This window comes from Plasmodium fragile, assembly GCF_000956335.1.
Source record: "Plasmodium fragile strain nilgiri unplaced genomic scaffold supercont1.45, whole genome shotgun sequence".
NCBI classification, from domain to species: domain Eukaryota; phylum Apicomplexa; class Aconoidasida; order Haemosporida; family Plasmodiidae; genus Plasmodium; species Plasmodium fragile.
Genome location: NW_012192625.1, coordinates 1 through 18243, shown reverse-complemented (window position 1 = coordinate 18243; position 18243 = coordinate 1). Strand labels below are relative to the sequence as shown.

General features: G+C 38.7%; 4 protein-coding genes across 4 annotated transcripts; 2 read left to right on the top strand and 2 right to left on the bottom strand.

Annotated features, from left to right (window-relative positions):
* Positions 1-408: 408 nt before the first annotated feature.
* Positions 409-13402, bottom strand: AK88_03714 (uncharacterized protein; the record flags this gene model as incomplete). Its single annotated transcript, XM_012481324.1, has 4 exons — positions 409-549; positions 731-887; positions 1102-12922; positions 13207-13402. 4 exons carry the CDS (start codon positions 13400-13402, stop codon positions 409-411), a joined length of 12315 nt encoding a protein of 4104 aa, XP_012336747.1.
* A 993-nt stretch (positions 13403-14395) lies between these two features.
* On the bottom strand, positions 14396-15098 carry AK88_03713 (uncharacterized protein; the record flags this gene model as incomplete). Its single annotated transcript, XM_012481323.1, has 2 exons — positions 14396-14635; positions 14886-15098. 2 exons carry the CDS (start codon positions 15096-15098, stop codon positions 14396-14398), a joined length of 453 nt encoding a protein of 150 aa, XP_012336746.1.
* A 655-nt stretch (positions 15099-15753) lies between these two features.
* Positions 15754-17121, top strand: AK88_03712 (uncharacterized protein; the record flags this gene model as incomplete). Its single annotated transcript, XM_012481322.1, has 2 exons — positions 15754-15813; positions 16009-17121. The coding sequence occupies 2 exons, from the start codon at positions 15754-15756 to the stop codon at positions 17119-17121; spliced, it is 1173 nt and encodes a 390-aa protein (XP_012336745.1).
* Positions 17122-17684: 563 nt separating this feature from the next.
* AK88_03711 (uncharacterized protein) lies at positions 17685-18236 on the top strand (the record flags this gene model as incomplete). Its single annotated transcript, XM_012481321.1, has 1 exon — positions 17685-18236. A coding segment is annotated over one exon (552 nt), but the record flags the coding sequence as incomplete, so codon positions are not given.
* Positions 18237-18243: the final 7 nt, after the last annotated feature.

Here is an 18243-nt window from a genome sequence, read left to right as displayed (position 1 = left end):
TGAGTGTTAATTTGGGCCCAATTAAGTGCATCCTTTTTTTTTTTTTTAACTCAACTTTTATGATGAACATTTTTTTGAAGACCCTTTTAGGGAACAAGCTTATTCGCGTGGTGCGCTTATACACGTGCAAATGCGCAAATGTGTAGACAACCTGCCCAATTTCGTTTCGTAACCTCTAAATGTGAGTACGCTTGACATAGCGAACGGGTCAGCGGGGGGGCCGTCCCTTCAATTTTTCATTTTAATTTTGTCTTAGTTAAGAAAATAAGTGTTTCTACTGTTAAAATGAAGGAAGCAGCTATGCAGGTAAAACATTTGTCATGGACGAAAAAAAAATACATTTACACATGTACACACGCGCGCAGGTTGAGGTCCTGTGAAGAAGCCTCCTCCCAATGTAGACTTGTTCTAAAGGTTGATTTTCATTTTCTTCTTTTGCATTTTTTTATTCTCCCTCCTTTTTAACTTATTTAGGGTAAACAATTTGGGATTTTTCAAGGCTAACAAATTCTTCTTCTTTTTTTTGATAAACCTAATTCGGTTGATCCTCTGCAGGGGGGGGGAGTAAAAAAAAAAAAAAAAAAAAGTGGGTACACATGTAATGCATGTACACTGCGCATGCGATAAATTTTGAAGACTTTCGCATTGGGTGAACCATAAAATTGTTACATACATAAATGCGTATAGGAAAAAAAGAAAAAAAAAGCACAATTGTTCTTTTTAAATGTACCTGTCTCGCTTGAATGAAGGCTTTATTAAAAGTGCTCCTATTATTTTGCAGTTTTTCCTCCAGAAGAGAAATAATGTCCCACGCGTAGCTCGATAGGTAAAGGAGCTTGTTGTATGTGTTCTCTTCTTCGAAAATCTTTTCATCCTCGACAAAATATCTGCAAAAAAAAAAAAAAAAAAAAAAAGGGGGTTGGAAATGAAAAAAATGGCACTTTTGAGCAGTACATAAGAGTACAGAGAAGGATCATCACTCGAGTGGCCATAATTCATTCACAAAGACGTTGTTCACGTAGGAATTGGGACACACCACGAGTAACGTTCACATGTGATGCGTACTAGATGTACACGCAGTGTGTGCGCGAAGAAACTTACTTCTTTTTAAATATGGAAGCTACTTTGTATAACGATGGGAGCACGATGTTAATTATCTCATTCTCGAGAGCCCAGAGATCTTGGGGGAAATCATGAATTATACTTTTGTACGTATTTAAAATTGTTAGAATTCTCACAAAAGATTTTTTCTTGTTTATCAAATGGATGTTGATGGCACGTGAAAGGGTAACCATCACTAGGAAGAATTTGCTGTAGGACAACATTTCCTTGTTTATTTTTAAATTTGTCATCATTAAAGTTCCCACCCGATCGTAAGAAATATTTTTATCTTGTTCATTCTGCAAAATTTTGTTTACTTTTTTGAATTCTTCGTCTCCTTCGACATCACTTGAACCGCTAAATTGGTTGTCCATTTGGTTTTCCTCCATGGATGTCTCCTGGGCAATGATATTTGAAGCACCGTTGAGATGTGCATACTGGGTCTCTTTACCACAAGATGAATCACACTGCCTTTTTACTTGGTTGCGATTTCCCACACAGTACCTATCACAAGCTACTCCTTCGTTACCACTTTGGTCATCAAACCCGTTGGTAATCCACGGGAAGTTAACCAACAGCACGCAAATCTTGGAGAGCAAAACACTAATTTCTTTATGATATATGTAGAAATGTTCGAGAAAGTATGAATTTAAGAGGAGAGAAAGAACTTTCTTTAAAATCAGGTTGATAATAAATTTATCTGAGGAAAACAACTTGACCAATAGGAGAGGAAAATACGGATGTGCCATTTTGTTACTTATATAATTTAGCATCATCTTCCACGATATGATTTGCACATATGGGTTTTTATTGAACAGTCCATTTTCAATGATCAAATTCCAAAAGTATAGGAAGTACAAAATTAATTTGTCATGGATTGTATCTTCGTTTGCTGTTTCGTTTGGTTCCTGTTCCCCATCCGCTGTACACTGTCCGTTGTGATACTCTAGTTGGTCTTCCTTTAAAAAGTATCGCTTGTACATTTTGTGTACGTGTTTTTCCTGCACCAGATCTTCTATCAAGTCTAAATCCATATGGGTAAAAATTTGCTCTAGTGACTTGTAAAAGAGGTATACTAAATCCTGATCCATCGTTGCGTATATCTTATAGTTGCCACTAAAATGGGTAATGTTTTGCGCAGAGGTTACTACTTGAAGAGATAGTTTGTCCTCCTTCATGAACGCCTTCACATCAGCGCATGTCTTATCGATTAGATAAAACATGACCGACAAGAACAAATCTTCTAGTTGGTTTTTCATAAAAAGGATGATGTCACTGGGGGGAGCGGTCACAACTACACTGTTGCTTCCATTTGGGTTTTTCATGGTATTGTGCTTTTTTTTTGTGCTTTTTAATAGTTCTTTTATGAAATAATTTCTAATGGTCTTGTGTCCCTCGATCGGGGTGTCTTCCTCAAGGGAGGTATCCACATTAGGTTCATCTTGGCGACATGCACTAGATTCCCAGTTTTCGTAATGTTCCGTCGACCCATCATCACTCCCCTGAAACGTTAGCTGCAATATTCTGTCTCGCCTGCATTTTTGGTCCTCCTTCGACACTGAACTCCGCTCATCCTGCTCTAGCTTCTCATCACCCTGAATCATCTGTCCATATGAATCAATCCGCTCGGAAAACATGGATGAGAAAAGAGGAAGCAAATATAAGTAGGTATACGTGAAAGATGCCTTTTCGCAAAAGAATAAGTTGCGCTTTAATATTTTATATGAATTAAAAATGTATGTCAAATCGTTCACTTGTTGAAATAGTAATGTGGTCAGAAAAATATACATCTTCTTGCACTTGTAATTTGTTTCATTAGTAAAATGCACTATGATGCTTGCGAAAATAACGTAATAAAATTCCTCCTTTAATAACTTGGCGTTAGCTCTATTGAGGAAGACGTAGAGAGCATTCAAAATGGCAATTCTGGAGTCGTCATTTTCATCATTTAAATTATTTAAAATTTGGAAAAACTTTTTTTTCTTTTCCTTCTTTGATATAGGAAAGCGCATCAAAAAATCGACATAAATTTGTCCACACAGAAATGACAATTTCAAGTTATGAGACTCTGCTATCATGATGGTGAAGATTTGATCAATGCAGCTGTTCATTTTTAGGATAATCGACCCCTTCCTGATGATGTTATTTATGTCTTCCCTTAGCATACAGTTTTTAAATAATATTAGCAACTCCCACACATGGTTCTTACTTTCTAGTAGCATGGAAATCTGGTTAATTAAGCAGTATCGTAGAGAGTTGGTCGATTCTTCTTGTTCCTCCTGCAAATGTTCTCCCCCCGCTAGGGTTGGATAATACAAAGATAAGACCTTTTCGTCCAGCAAATAATTCAGCTTTTTTTGTTTCTTTAACTTGGCTGTGTTCCCAATCGAGTCATTGTGATTAGTTCTCTTTGTGGCCTCTTCCAGTCTTCTCTTTTTCTTCGAAACGGTGTCGTCATTTGTAGGTTCATCAACACTACCACTAGGTTTTCCGCGACTGGATAGATCCGAATTCAGCCAAGATATAATGTCATTTTTGTTATTGCCTCGTATGAGATATGTCAACGTGTCAATGCATGACAGAATGAGCTTGTCAAATTCTTTGCTGTAATAATTGGGAATATTTTTTAGTATGTCTACGGATGAGAGAATAATTAATTTTCCAAACTTTCTAAAATCGCTAAATTTCTTTTTTTTAATAATTTTGATACACTTGGAGGCCAACACAAATACGTCTTCCTTTCCGTAGCAGAAAAAGTACACGAGGAGCGGTTCAATGCGGCATATAAATTCGGGGAAGCTTGAAAAGGAGCCCCCATCATTATGGTTTATTTCTGTATTAGAAGTTCTGTGCCCCACGGAGGTGACGACTGCCTCTGCGGCGCTTCCCTTGTTATTACTAATAGGGGTGAGTCGCCCCTTCTGAGCGTTTTCATTTTCGCTAAGCGATCTATCATCTACGGTGGTGGACGCGGAGTTGCAAGTTAGCGTTTCTTTGATCGCTCCGACAGGGTACTTCTCACCTTGGACAGTACGATCCATGTTGTTATTAGCATCAGTTATGAGACCATCTCCATCATTACTTCTTAACCTTCTCTCCTCCGCGAACAATTCTGAAGAGCGCTTAACCACGTAAGCTAATAACTTGAGGGCACCCCTAGCCAACACTTGTGCAATGACTTGGAAATCAAATTTCTTCGTCGTTCCAATAGCATCATAAATGCTTTTCTCCTGAAATGACCCCTGTATTATATGCATATTGTTGTTCCCCTTGGAAGGGTAATGTACACATTTCTGTTGGTAATTAATTCCCAAGTATCTCTCTTCCATTGCTTCTTGGGGCACAAAAAACTGCATACCCTTTTTGAAGTTGCCAAAGGTATGCACTTCTTGGTCAGAGACGTTGTATTTAAAAAGTAGAATGGCGCAATTTTGCATAACACTGCGTAAATTTTGATAATCATCACCTCTGAAAAAATACACCGACTTTGTTAACAGTTTGTAAATAATGTTTAGGACAAAATGGGGGGATAGACCTCTGTTCTCTTCTATTCCTTTTACAAAATTGTTGAAGTAAGAAGATACAATAAAAATGTATTTTTTTTTAAAAATAAAATTTTTATCCACTTCGTTATTTTCGAAAGATTCTCCACTAAATAAGCTTTCTAAAAATGTGAGGATATTATTTTCGATGCATTTTTCAGGTACTATATTTGTTAACAGTTTAATGATATTCCTTCCATAGGTCTTTTTGCCTTCCTTCGTTTTTCTTTTTATATGCTTCTTGTTAACATCTTCCGTATTTTTGTCAATTTCGTTTATTATTTCTAGCTTGATCATGTTAAAGATGTTGTTGCAGAAGGCGTCATGTGGGGTGGCGCTATTTCCGCTGAACCGATCGGATTGTTTTCTCTTGGATCTCTTGATATTTCCATCCCTTACAGCGTTAATGCCAATTGTTAAGTAATTGTTGTCTAAAAATTTGTCCTTCTTTTTTAGCACAGATTCCAGAATGGAGTTAACTGTGCACAAAAATATCGGTACGTGATACCCCTTGGTCAGGTAATCCGACATTTGCTTTATGATCAAATCGAAGTAGCTCAAACCGAGGTACATGGAAATATAACACATGGTCTTCTTCGATTCACTTCTTACATTGTTATTTTTGGACGACAAGCAGGAACATAATCTGTATATTATTTTGTGTAACTCTTTCTCAAAATTGTAATTCATTTTGTTTAGGATTACTAAAAATGATATGATGATGTCTGCCTTGGCCACTGCCTCTTTATTTTTGTAGTCAACGACTTGGTCATTTATGTAGCTCTTTTCTTTTTTCTTGTCTTTCATTGCTAATTTGTCAAACATTAGTAGCTTTAGCTGCGGCAGTATGCGCCGGATGAACTTGTGGCAGAGCGGGCTCGGACTAGACCGCCCCGTCGGTTTGGCCTCTACAGGTGCGTCCCCTTCTGGTACGGTGTCCACAAGCTGCTCTTCTTCTGCAGGTTCTATCTCCTTAATTCCCCCCAGTTCAATCCTTTCGCTGTGCTCTGAGGCGGGGATTATTTCTTCCTCATTTTTAAATCCATCCGAGGCTGCTCCCCCTGGGCGGGCCACATTCTGCTCCAATTGAATGCCCTGGAACTCCCTAAAATCGTACGTCCTCACAATGTGACTTACTGCCTTTTCGATGTATACCTTATTAAATGAGTTTTTCTTCAACTCTGAAAGAAGCAACTCTAGGAGGTTGTAAACAACTTTGACACCCACCCTCTCGGTGCACGTTCCAAGCAACTTGATACTATTTGCGCTGAGAGTTTTGTTATATGTTTCTTTTTTTGAACTGGTTTGAAGGATGTAATTCAGTGCAAGTGGGATTACAATTTTAGAAATGGTATAGTACCATAATAGGGGGGTAATGGCCACTAATTTGTCCACACCTTTGGAGTTGTTTTCTGATTTAAGGTCTATAATATTTTCAATTATGGATATACGCTTATTATTTTCTTCATTTTTCCTTCCCTTCTGATGAGACGTACTTTCATGCACAGTTCCAACTACGTTGTGATGTAAATCGTGAAATAGCAGCTTTTCCAAAATTTTGAAGTTGGTCTTTTCCTGTTCGGAAAGGATCCTCTGCTCATTCTTCTTCACCTTTACGGCGCTAAAGCAGAACAAAGAATGTGTGTCTGTATTGAGTACATAATTTTTTACTAGAGAATTCTTAACCTTCCTTAAAAAGGGTTCGACATCTAATCGTTTGAGTGCTTCCATGTGGGGGTTAACTAGCTTAATGGTTGTGAAGATAATGTGTAGCGCTATTTTGGTAAAATCGTTAACGTTCTTTTTTAGTGCATTGAGCGCTTTGGGTATTATAATGTTGAGTACGAAGTGGACACATATTTTGACGTCTCGCGAGATATTCAGGTGATTCACATTTTCATCGCTCCTTTCATATGCCTGCAGTAGCCATTTCAAGAATTTCGGGAAGAACAATATGAACTGCACGGATTTGTCCCTAACCATATCATTGGCCGTTTCGTTAAAAATTAAAAAGGAGCAATGTCTCACGAGGATTTCAAGGAGCAACTTGTTGCTATTTGAAAAAAGGTGATCAAAGGTAAATTTCCGAGGCGTCTTCGTCCCGTGGGTTGTCATCCCGTCGGGTGTCACCCCCTCGGTCTTCCTGTTCTTCCCCTTGTGTAGCTCTCCATTGTTGTGGCTTCCCATTGGGTACTCGTCCCCTCCCAGCGTATAACTCTTCATAACGGTAGACATTTTCACATTACACAAATCGAGGAAAATTAAAAACTGTACATCCGCGTCGTATTCATGCTGGGAGCTGTTCTCATTGCAAATGTTAAGGCCGCAAAATATCTGGGCAATCTGAAGGAAGGTGTAATAATAATTCTGTCTCCTGGCCTGATCATTTTTTAAAGGAATTTTCACGATCTGCTTTAGGACTACTCTGGAGTTATAATTAAGTTCGTTCGTTTTTTTTAAAAAGGTGTCCATATTTTTTTTAAACTTTTCTAAATATCTATTTATGTTTCTAATTTTTAGAAAAATGCAACCAATCATAATTAGGAGATCCCCAGCGAGGACTCTACAACTTATGTCATAGCATCTCTGGACAATTTCGTACACCATGGTTTTTATTTTGTAGCATACGTACAATTTTTGAGCATGGTGGTATGAGTGTACGCTTCTTTTTCTCGCACGTATTTTGTCTTGTACGTTTTCTGTATGGGATATATTAGCACATCTAAGTGTAGTGTTCCTGAGCGCTACCTGATAGCAAGACAAATTGCAATTGGATTTCTTTTTGCCCCTCCACTTTGGGTACTCATTTTTCCCACTTGATATATTTATGAGTAACCTCTTCAAAGCTACCAATATAAGTTTCAGCTTGTGCACGTGGTCAGAATTTGTACTATGCAGAGATCTGGTATTCATAAGCACGAAGGTGATAATTATATTAATGACGTGCAAATTGTACGTCTGGTTTTTGTTCACTGCAGATAATTCAATTAGAATGTATAGTTCTTTATTGCTAATAATTTTTAATTCATCCGTTTTTCTTTTTTTGCGCAGTGCAGTTCCCGCTTCCTTTTCTACAAGGAATTGTTTGTACCTTCTTAAAATGGTTTTCTTGATGCATATGATAATGTCTGGAATGAGCGGCTTCAATATCTTCATGCCATTCGAAGGAGACACATCAGAGCGTTTTCTCTTTTCCACTATGGTCAGTACTCCCCTATTTTTGCCTCTCGCCCGCATGCGCTCCTGTTCCTTTATGGGGGCTTCTCCTTTACGCCAATTCACTTCATTCTCATTCAAATGGTCATAACCACACAGGCGCAAAACGACGTCGAACACCTTCTCCGTGAGTGCGTTCCATTCATGGTAGCTTAATCGGCTAACAATTATTTGGTTGTTTACAGCTTTTATTAAAACGGATAATGAGTTAGGTATGATGCTATCGTAGAACCGGTGATACGATTCGTTCTTGCTCCAAATGTCAAACAAAATTTTCAGGAACAAATTTGGTTTGCCTATGTTCTTGACATTTTTACGGAACAGGGAGGCGAAGAAATCTTTGGCCTTCTCCAAATTGCAATTTGTCATTTCGTAGTTTAGCATGATGAACTGGATGTTCTCGATGCACTTCTTGTTGGCGTTCTTCAGATAGGAGCCCTTGACGCTGAGTTCGAAACTGTGTTCGCGGGGGGCGGCAAGGTCACGGTCATGCTCTTGATCAATCTTTTGGTGGTGATCTTTCGCCTGGTCCTCGTACTCACTCTTGCCGGGGCTACTAACTATGTGGGGCACCTCCCCCTCCTCGTGGCTTCCACATTTGTCTCGACTCTCCATCTTCTTTACCACCAGCAAAATCCTCCTATCCTTGGCCTTCTTTTTCATCAAGTGGTACACATTGATGTAGTGAGCTATGGTGACAAAGACATGGAAGAAAAACTCCATGTAGGTGTCCAGCTTGTACTTCATGATCTTCAGTATCTCGATAAAAAGATTAAAGCTTTTGTTGAAGTGGAAGTTTTTGAACAGCGCGTCTTTTTTTATTTCAATTATATGGTTGCCAAATTGCCAACTGGAGTGATTAAAGGTGTCGTCGTAGTAGAGGGAAATTTCTTCCCCATCGACTGCACTCGCCGCTGCAATGGCTGAACTGACCGTCCGCGTATCACATTGGTATATCCAGTGCGCTCCAAAGTTCCCCTGACAATTGGTGAGGAAACTGACCAACACCCTCTCCTTGTCTCCGTATCTGACTAAGTTTCCATAGTCAATTGATCCCTCGTATACATTCACCAGGGGGTACACTACGGATATAAGGATGTGGCAGTAATTGTCACAAGAAATGTTGGACAGGTAAAAAATCATATTTTTCTTCAATTTTTTATTTCCTTTTTTCATTTTATTTTTTAAAATGCAGAAAATGATTTTTATCAACATCGGCATAATCCCGCTGCTGTCTTCCTCTTTTATGTTCAGTAGTAATTTGGTAATGTTGATGTTCTTCTCCAGTAGCACTTCCTCAATATCATTTTTGTAGTTATTTAATTTCCGGTTGTACGAGCACAGTATATGCAAAAATTTGATCATGTTGGGGATGCTCAAAATGTGCATGCTGTACGCAAATTTGCTTACGAAGATTTTTACGGCGCGGATGATTTGCTCAACTTGTGGCTGCGTAGATGTGACAGATAGGGAAGCGCCCCCATGCCCACGACACAACTCATTCAAACTCCCAACAATGTCAAACACCACATTCAGAAGAGAGTAATATTTTAACTCCTGGACGAAGGGCCTGAAATTGCTATTAATATAGCTCATTATCCAAACGTACATGTCTCGCAGTTTCGCTCTGTACGATTTGTTAAGGCTATTCATTTGAGGCACGATCACCATATGGATGGCGGAGAATGCAATTTTGAGGGCATTTTCAGCATTTACATATTTTCTTCCTTCAACAGTGGACGATGGATTGCTCCTCTGTGTGAGCACATATTGTCGCATAGTAATTTCACACTCTTCTATGTTCTGCCAAATGAGGTTTCCAAGCGGGGCAGAGCAGTGGAGACGCGCGTCACTCCCACTGTGATCCTCTCTTCCGTCCACCTCATCCACAAAACGTTCCGCATTGTCATCTGCAGTGTTCTCTTTCTCACAGTTGTCACTCCAGGAATCTTCATCTGGAGTAGTTTTTCTACCCACTTCCCCCTCCACCATGAGCAGCTTTGCCTGACCCATTTTGAATACCTCGTTTAGTACAAAAAAATAGTATTCCATCTGGTGGGTACAACTCTCTTCGTCGTCCATTTGTTTGTCTATGCTGTACGAGCGCAGGAAGTTTTTCACGTGAACAGTAATTGCCTTGGGGATACTTACCAAGCTAGCACTTAACAGAAAAACCAATTCTACAATACAAATTTTTGTGGCCACCTTCATCAAGTAATCGCTAAAAATGTTGGAGCTTTTAAAAAAGGTCAAATAATTTACTACATCAATAATTTTGGATTCATAAATCTTTTCGTACGTAGCTAAGTATTCTTCATTTTCTAAATAAATGAGACAGTCAAAAAGGGGCAACAGTTTGGAGTAGCAAGCAGGGTTACTATTACTCTCCCCTGATGCGATGTTGTGCTCATTTGTAGTACAATAATTTCCTTTGTCCCGTCTGAGTACTATACATATGCTTATTACGAATTGGATAATTTGAAGGAACTCTTTCCTATTTGCGTTATCGTAACAGAGAAACAACTTTTTAAGGGCCTTTAAATATGCATATAAGTCATCCGTTTTGTGTGCAAAGTAGTTCATTTCGTTCAAGTTGGTAATTATATTTTTTATTTTTTTCAGGTAGTCCACACCACACACCTCGTCTTTATCCCACTTGCTTAAACAGTTGAGTAAAAACTTGTTGTTGCTTGGAACGACGTTTTCCATTACTTCGCTCTGTTCACACATTGTCTTCGCCAACCTTGTCATCATAACATTTCCATCGAGTATGATGTTGTTCAGGTAAAAATTCATATCGGGAGAGGAGTTCTCCTTGTGAAGTCTCCTTCCTATGGAATGCCTACTTTTTAGTTTTTCCACCCTGTCACATATTTCTCCAAATATAGTAAAAAAATTGTCCTCCTCATTTTTCTTAGCACTTCCTTTTGTGCATAGAAGTAGTATGGTCTCATCGGTTCTGCTTATCTCTGATAGTAGGCTGACGTATGCAAATAAAAACTGTACTATTGTTTGGAGATTTTTCTGGGGTTCGTTTAGAACCTCTTCCCCGTTTTCGACGTGCGTTGAACTGTTCACATTGGCACACTCATTAATTCGCTTCAAAATTGCAAGTATGTTTTTTACTTTTTCAAAGGTGGTGGAAAATAAATTATGAAGCTCTGTTTGCATTTGTGTTGGGGAATCTTCCGCGGTGCTACTCTCCCCTCCTGTTGTGCTCTTCAAAATGTCAAACAGGAGGGATATTTTTCCCAAATGTAGATTAGCACCCTCATCGGAGCTGTTGTAGGGGTCAATTTGTTTAGACATATTTTCCTTTTCGGGAAAGTGGTTTTGGCCAGTTCCCTCCTTCAGTCCGTCCACCATGTGGCACTCCTTCACACGCATAAATATATCATCCTGTTGTACATGTCTCGCTATGTTGACAAATATACACTCCAGAATATCGTTCAGGTGTGAATCTCCGCTGCTGTGATTTTTTCTGCCTAACAGTTCATCCACGTTGAGAATGAAACGGCGATAAAGGGAGTCTCGAAGAGGGTGGTGGCTACTTACATCATTGCAGTGCTGTGCAGTCACGATGCTCATAAACACCTTGATGAGGGAGATGAACATATTTTTTATGCCTTCATTCGAAACCACATCCCGATTTAGTAAAAAAAACACGTGGTCGTAGATATTCCATATATAAAAAAAGGAGACATAATTTAACTCCAAACGATTCACATCTTGAGCGTATTTACTGAGTTCACGAAGCGCGGTTTCTACAATTATACATTTCTGTTTGCTGTTTTTGTCTATCCATATGCTTAATATTTTTTTCAGAAAAAAGTCTGTACAGCTGTGAAAAATTTCTTTGGCAAAAAAGGCCTTCCTGTCCGTTTCGGAGGATTGTGCTTGGTTGTTACATAAGTGTGGGTGATCAGAACTAAGCTGGTCGTTGTAGTTGCTGGTTCTGTTTCGAAGTTTGGAGCTGCCGCCTGGTGCTCCATCCGGAACATAGCTCAGTGGAGAAGCCTCCACTTCGGCGTCATGCTCTCCTTGCAAATAATGTGCATTAGCTAATACCCCACTACTATACCCCTCCGCGTTGGCTGAAGAGGGAAAAATTGAGGAGACCCCTTTTGGGCCCCTTTGACTGATCAGCAAATGCAACGCATGTGTACTTTGGTCCGACTGAACTAACACATCGTTGTAGTATCTTCTAAACAGGATGGAGTAGTTTCTCAAAATGAAGGTTAGAAATATTTCCACAAATTCGAATGTCCCATTTTTCGTAAAATTATAAATATCAATGAGGAAACTCGCAACTGCCTTTTTTAAAAAGTGCATATAGTGCGTGTCCTCAATTGGTTCATAATGATTATCGGTCTCCTCACAATAATATGTCTCGTTCAGAAATAGTGAATAAATTATAAACTTCAAAAATGGCAAAGTTTTTCTGGACAATTTGTCTTTGTCTACTTTTAGAGCTTCCAACATGAGGAGGCTCACCGTGTCACAATAATCTCTGACTTTGTTCCTTTTCACACAATCGGAAAAGGAAAATAACTTTTGAAAACACTCTATTAAATCGTGTAGGGATAATTTCCTCAAGAGGTAGGAAAAACTATCCGCAATGAAAATTTTTACAATACTATTTCGATGCTGTAACAGGGGTAGAGATATTTTTATATACTTATCAACGTTACTTATGATTTTTCTATTCATTATTCGAAATATATTTGCATAGGTATTAAATATTTCCTCCAAAAGGTCCAGATTGTTGAAATTAATTTTATCGTACAATATTTTTAAAATATGATCTATGTATTTTTTGCTTTCATCTTTTAAATCCTTTATGAGAATCACCAATAATTTATAAAAATAATTTTCGTCATTTTGGATTTTGCTATTCTGTATGTACTTGAAAATGGTGCCAAAAATTTTGTCTTTGTTTAGCAAAATGAGCATTAGATTTTTCGAATACGGCTGTAGTTCTCTGCAGCATTTTTTGAAGTCACTGTTGAAGCAGTTTTGCGGGTACACCTGTAACGCTGCGTAAAAGTTCGTTCTTCTTAGGTCTATAAGAAAGGGGTGCAGGGAAAAAAAAAAATATAATAAGGCAATATGGATAAGACGAGTAAGCAAAACCTACTACAGCGCAACAGTTATGTATGGGGGAAAGGGGTTGCGCGTGCTTTTCATCGTTGCCGTTGACCGTGTGCTGCGATGGAAACACAGCAACACAGTGCATCTTTCACTGGTGACGCGCACATGGGTGTAGACGTTGATGTATATACCACTGCTCATATATACAACCTCACAGACATGCATGCGCGGGGTGAATTTCCCATTGCTTGCTCACCTTCGGCATCCTTAGATTCGTGACTTATCCACTGTGAAATAACACCGTCTTCGTAGTTCGCGCCTCCGAGTACGCTACATGCCTGCAGCTTCTCTTTCTCATTAATTTCTTTTATTCTGTCGTAGAAGGAGACGAAGTTTCCCTTCCTCTTTTTGTTCCTTAATTTCAATTTGATATTCTTCAAAGACTTCTTCATTTTTTACAATTTTTCAAAATTATTCAAAAGGGGATGAGTTGACATGCACGGAAGACCGACTTTTACAAGTCCTACACGTTCTCACGCAGAGAGAAAGTCCAAACGATTCTCCTATAACAACGAGCAGATTAATATAAGTAGTTGCCCGCGTATGGAGCCATGCCGCTTGTTCTTTTTTAACTATTTATGATAAAAAAATAGAAGCACATAAAAATATGGGCTAAGAAATGTTCTGCCAAATAATTGACAGGTGGTTGAGAAGTTTTGAAACAGTTCTTCGCCACCGCGTGAAAGTAACGACTATTCTGTGGTTTAGAAAAAAAAAAAAAAAAACTACAACGTGGCCCCTACAAAATGGGTCAAAACGCTTTGTACATGAAATACATGCCAAATATATGTAACATGTTTTTTTGCGTACAGGAAAAAATACTCTGTTTGTAAAAATGGGTGGAAAGAAAAAGAATATTATGTTACATTCCCGTGGGGGGTAAAAAAAAAAATACATATACGGGTAATATATATTCGTATACATATATGCTTATGCGCCAAAATGCGCGCCTCCACAAGTGCACAAAAATCATACGTTATTTACGAATTAACGTAAATGAATTTAATCTATTTCGATCAAATTTACAAAAAAAGTTAAGGCAATAAAAACGAGGCAAAAACTTTTTCAGGTCGAACAGATTCTTGAACATACGGAAAAGTACGTTATACATTTTATATGTATATATGTGCCCCAACATTATGCAAACCCAAATATAGGCTTAGACTCATGTAAGCCTGTAAAAAACGGGCGCTGCCAGAATGGTTCGTCAAATGGGGCCTTTTTCTCATAAGGCACAAACGTTCGACAATAAATTGTTCACACGTAAGTCAAATATAAAACAAACATTTTAAGAAAATAAAACGGGTCATAAATTTCCCGCGTTTTCTTTCCCTAGAGTCATGGTTTTCGTTTCACTACCTATATTGGCTGTACACTCTTCGTGACTACTTGGCCCCTTTTGCTTCTTCGTCCCCCTGTGGAGGTGGTACCGAACTGACGTCTGCTCCTTCAGAAGAGTTACTTTTTATCCTAACGTTCTTATCAAGGTACCTCTCATAGTATATGGTCAGCAGCTGCGCTAATTTCCTTCTGGCATTTTTCTCGTAATGTACGTTATAGTTATGTATATCGTGAAACCCCTGGTGTTGGAACTTTTGTATGTCCAGTCTGCACTTGATGATTTCCTGCCGGGGAGTAACAAAAATGGTATTGCGGTGTTGGTGGTGAAGCGGTTAAAGGCACATTTGGGGCGTCTTCAGTTATGTCCCCTTTTTGAGCACATGTGAAAGCTCCTTCAAGGGGGAATATATATTATGAATGCACAGGTGCTGTCCCACGTAGGAGCCCTATGTATATACAGTGACATAGGAAAAGGTGAAGATGCACCTTGCCCTATAGCACTTGTCAGAATAGAACAAATTTCAGACTATGTACCTTCTCAAGCTCCTCGGTTGACAACTTCCTAAGTTCCTTCGCTTTTATCCTTTTTTTGTAACAAAACAGAGGGTTATGGTGGTTGTTCTTATGTGCACTATTCAAATTATAACTTAAGAATAAAGAGATGCATTTTCTTTTTAAATTTACCCCTATAATTAAGTATGCGTTACAAAGGAGGAGAAACAAGAAAGGCGTAAAATAAAGGTTCATTGTTTGTCTCCAAGTGTAAGAAGCATGAGGGGTTCAAACGCATAATATGTAATCATTTGTGTGCTGGTGTATACGTTTGTGTGGTCTGCTAAGTTCTGTGTGTTCCCCCACGGGTTTGCTTCATCTCATGCGTGTGTTTTGTTCTTAAAAAGTGGGAAGATTACAATTGGCTCTCTGCCGTGTATTTTTAGTAAGCCCCTTTGGGATAAACACAGAAGAAAGGGCATAAAGAAAAAAAAAATAAATTGCATTAAAATAAAGTAAAATTAAATGGAGGATATGAAAACGAATGGACGTGTCAAGGGTGTGGCCCATTCAATGCTGATCCGCACCCTTCATGTATGCACAAACGGAGACGGCGTTGAAACCATATTTTTTCCTACCCAGTGTTTAAAATGGTTCTAAAAAGGAAGTTTTTAAAATTTCAATAAAAAAAGTAAAAATCTCTATGAAGTTGGAAAAAAAAAAAAAAAAAAAAAAAAGGAAAATGAATGTATAACTTCACAGACCTGGTTGATGTGCCAGAAAATGTATACCTAATCTGTACTACATATGTTTGAACTGCATTAAGGGCAGATGAACATGAACACTTGTGGTTAGTCACCTGAGGAGGTTGCTTTTTTTGCCCGAAAGGAATGTTCCTAAAATTGATAAGATGAGAGTAATTTGTAGAAACGTACCTCTGCAGAGTAAATTTTTACCCATGCGCATGGTGGTAAGTGTTTTTTTTTTTTAAACCACGAAATGGTGCAAATGTATACATTCACAAATGGAAGCAGCCACATGACTGATGTGACACCTCCATCATTTGGTGTTCTCGCACGTATCGATTAAGTAGCTCAATTGCACATTTGCTTAGTTTGACATTGCACACATATTTCCTTTTTCTACTTGTTCCTTTCCTGTGAAGGTGCGCATCCGCGTTGGCGGTAGCAACAAGCATGGACCTGTCCACCCATCCTTGGGCGCAGTCACGTATGATCCTTTGGAGGGCAAAAGAGGAAGCATACTTTTTTGGCAGAGAAAAGAAAGCTACTGCGTCTATACGAAGAACCAATTAATCAGACGCTCTGATGGAAGATCCGCTGAAAACGAGAGTAGTAACGAAAAGGGGCATAAATGTGATGAAATTACGACCCACTGTGATACCCGCGCGAAAGGACACAAGGCAGAATGTAATGGAAAAATACTTAGAGACCTTATTTGGTTGAGGAGGATGCAAAATAGAGATTGCGAAAAGTTAAGGTTAATATGTCAACATATTTTCAGAAACATTAATTTTTACAGTTTATACGAAATAGCGGATATTTTAGAGTGCACCAATTTTTTCAGAATAATTTTAAAAAAGGACCTTCATAAATTGGTGAGAAGACTCAAAGTGTTAACATTTAATCAGAAGGAAGAGGAAAAGGTCATGTACGAAATCATCCCAAATCTGTTAAGGATAAAAGTCGCAAAGGAGCACCAGGATAAAGCATTATCCTCCGCCCTTACAACCTTTATAAATGACTTGCTGCGCTATTGGTTGATATTGCCTCGTTCAGATATGTGTATCCCTACCCCCAGTTACTTAAGCTATGTGTATTTTGTAAAAGAGGTGCAGCTGATTATTCTCAACCAGTTCTGCTCATGGTTGGATGAAAAATGTCTCGATAATTCAGTGTTGACTTTTTTACAGTCCTTTCAAAGTTCAGTAGGAAGAAAAAGTAGACACCTAGATTACCCCTTTGTAAAAGAAGTCCGCGAAATTTTATTCAAATTAAATTGCCAAATAGAGGTACTAAATATGTATAACTATAGTGTGCCCATTTTTGTAAAGGACTTTAATTTAATTGTAGAATGTATAGGGAATAATGATACTTTTCAGGGGACCCTTACTCTTACTCCGTATTTTTCCGAACGCTATGAGCTATTTAAAAAGCTCGGTTTCAAAGTTTTGCTTCTCTATAAGCACCTCCTGCCTAGCGCTGAGGAGGATATGTTAAATTTTGTGAAGCAGTCATTATATTCCATCATCAAGTAGTTTTTTTTGAAACATCGTTCAGAGTTTCTGGTCCCTCTCCACGCTCACGCGTGCACAGATTTGTGTATGTAGGAACAGTGCGACGCACATCCCTTGCGCGTGTACTATTTGTCTTTTTTTGTTTTTTTTTTTTTAACGATTCTCGTGTTTGCCCTTATAATTACATTACCGCTTCGCATATGTACGTGCGTGCACTGCGCCCCGTTTGTACGGCAGCTGTGAATAACATACACATTACGTTGCGATTCCCTCCAGGTTCTGCTGCGTTTAATTCAATTCCCCGTGGTTTCCTATGTGTTACTGTCTTTTTCTTTTTTTTCTATCAAAACGCGCTTCTGAATTGTTATGTACGAAATTTGTTTCTAGTGATTTGAGCTCGTAATGCGTTTACTCTCATGTGGGTACCAATTTGGATCCCTTGCAGTCAGTGTATTTAGCGCCTTGAAATATACTGCTCATCCAGTTGGTAGTTTTTCCCGCACGGGTGCATCTCCGTTTAGTGTCTTCCCTCCTCTGCGGTGACTTTCCACACACATGCACACGCACACGCAACACCCTAAAGAATGAATAAGTTTGATAAAAAAAAAAAAGATGAGGAGAACAATGTAACCAGCCACACAAAAAATTTCATATTTAAAAATGAATACAAGTACGTAGACGCAACCAACGTTTTGAAGAATATTTTTTTAAAAGACAAGAAAAAAGAACAGTCTTCCAAAAAAGTCACTCCTATAAAAAAATATTTTGTGAATAAAAATTTAAGTGAGTTGATTCCTAGTAGGAGGGGTGGCAAAGGGGATGGACATCAAAAGGGAGAAAAGAAATTTAATTACCTAAGCAAAGATGGTGGTAAGCAGTTAAAGAAGGAAAAGTCTGTAAGGTTTGGGCCTTCGTATAATTATGATGTAGACACAACGCCGTCCTATCGTAATGACAGAAATGACAGTAGCGCCCCTTTGAGTTCCATTCGAAATGTCCCCGCAAAAAGTTGCGTGAAAGTGCCAGTGCCCCGGGCACGCAGGCGCAAAATATATTCGTCCTCCGAGGGGGAGGAAGAAGAAATCGAAGTGGAGGAAGAAGTCGAGGAGGAAGAGGAAGTAGAGGAAGAAGTCGAAGTGGAAG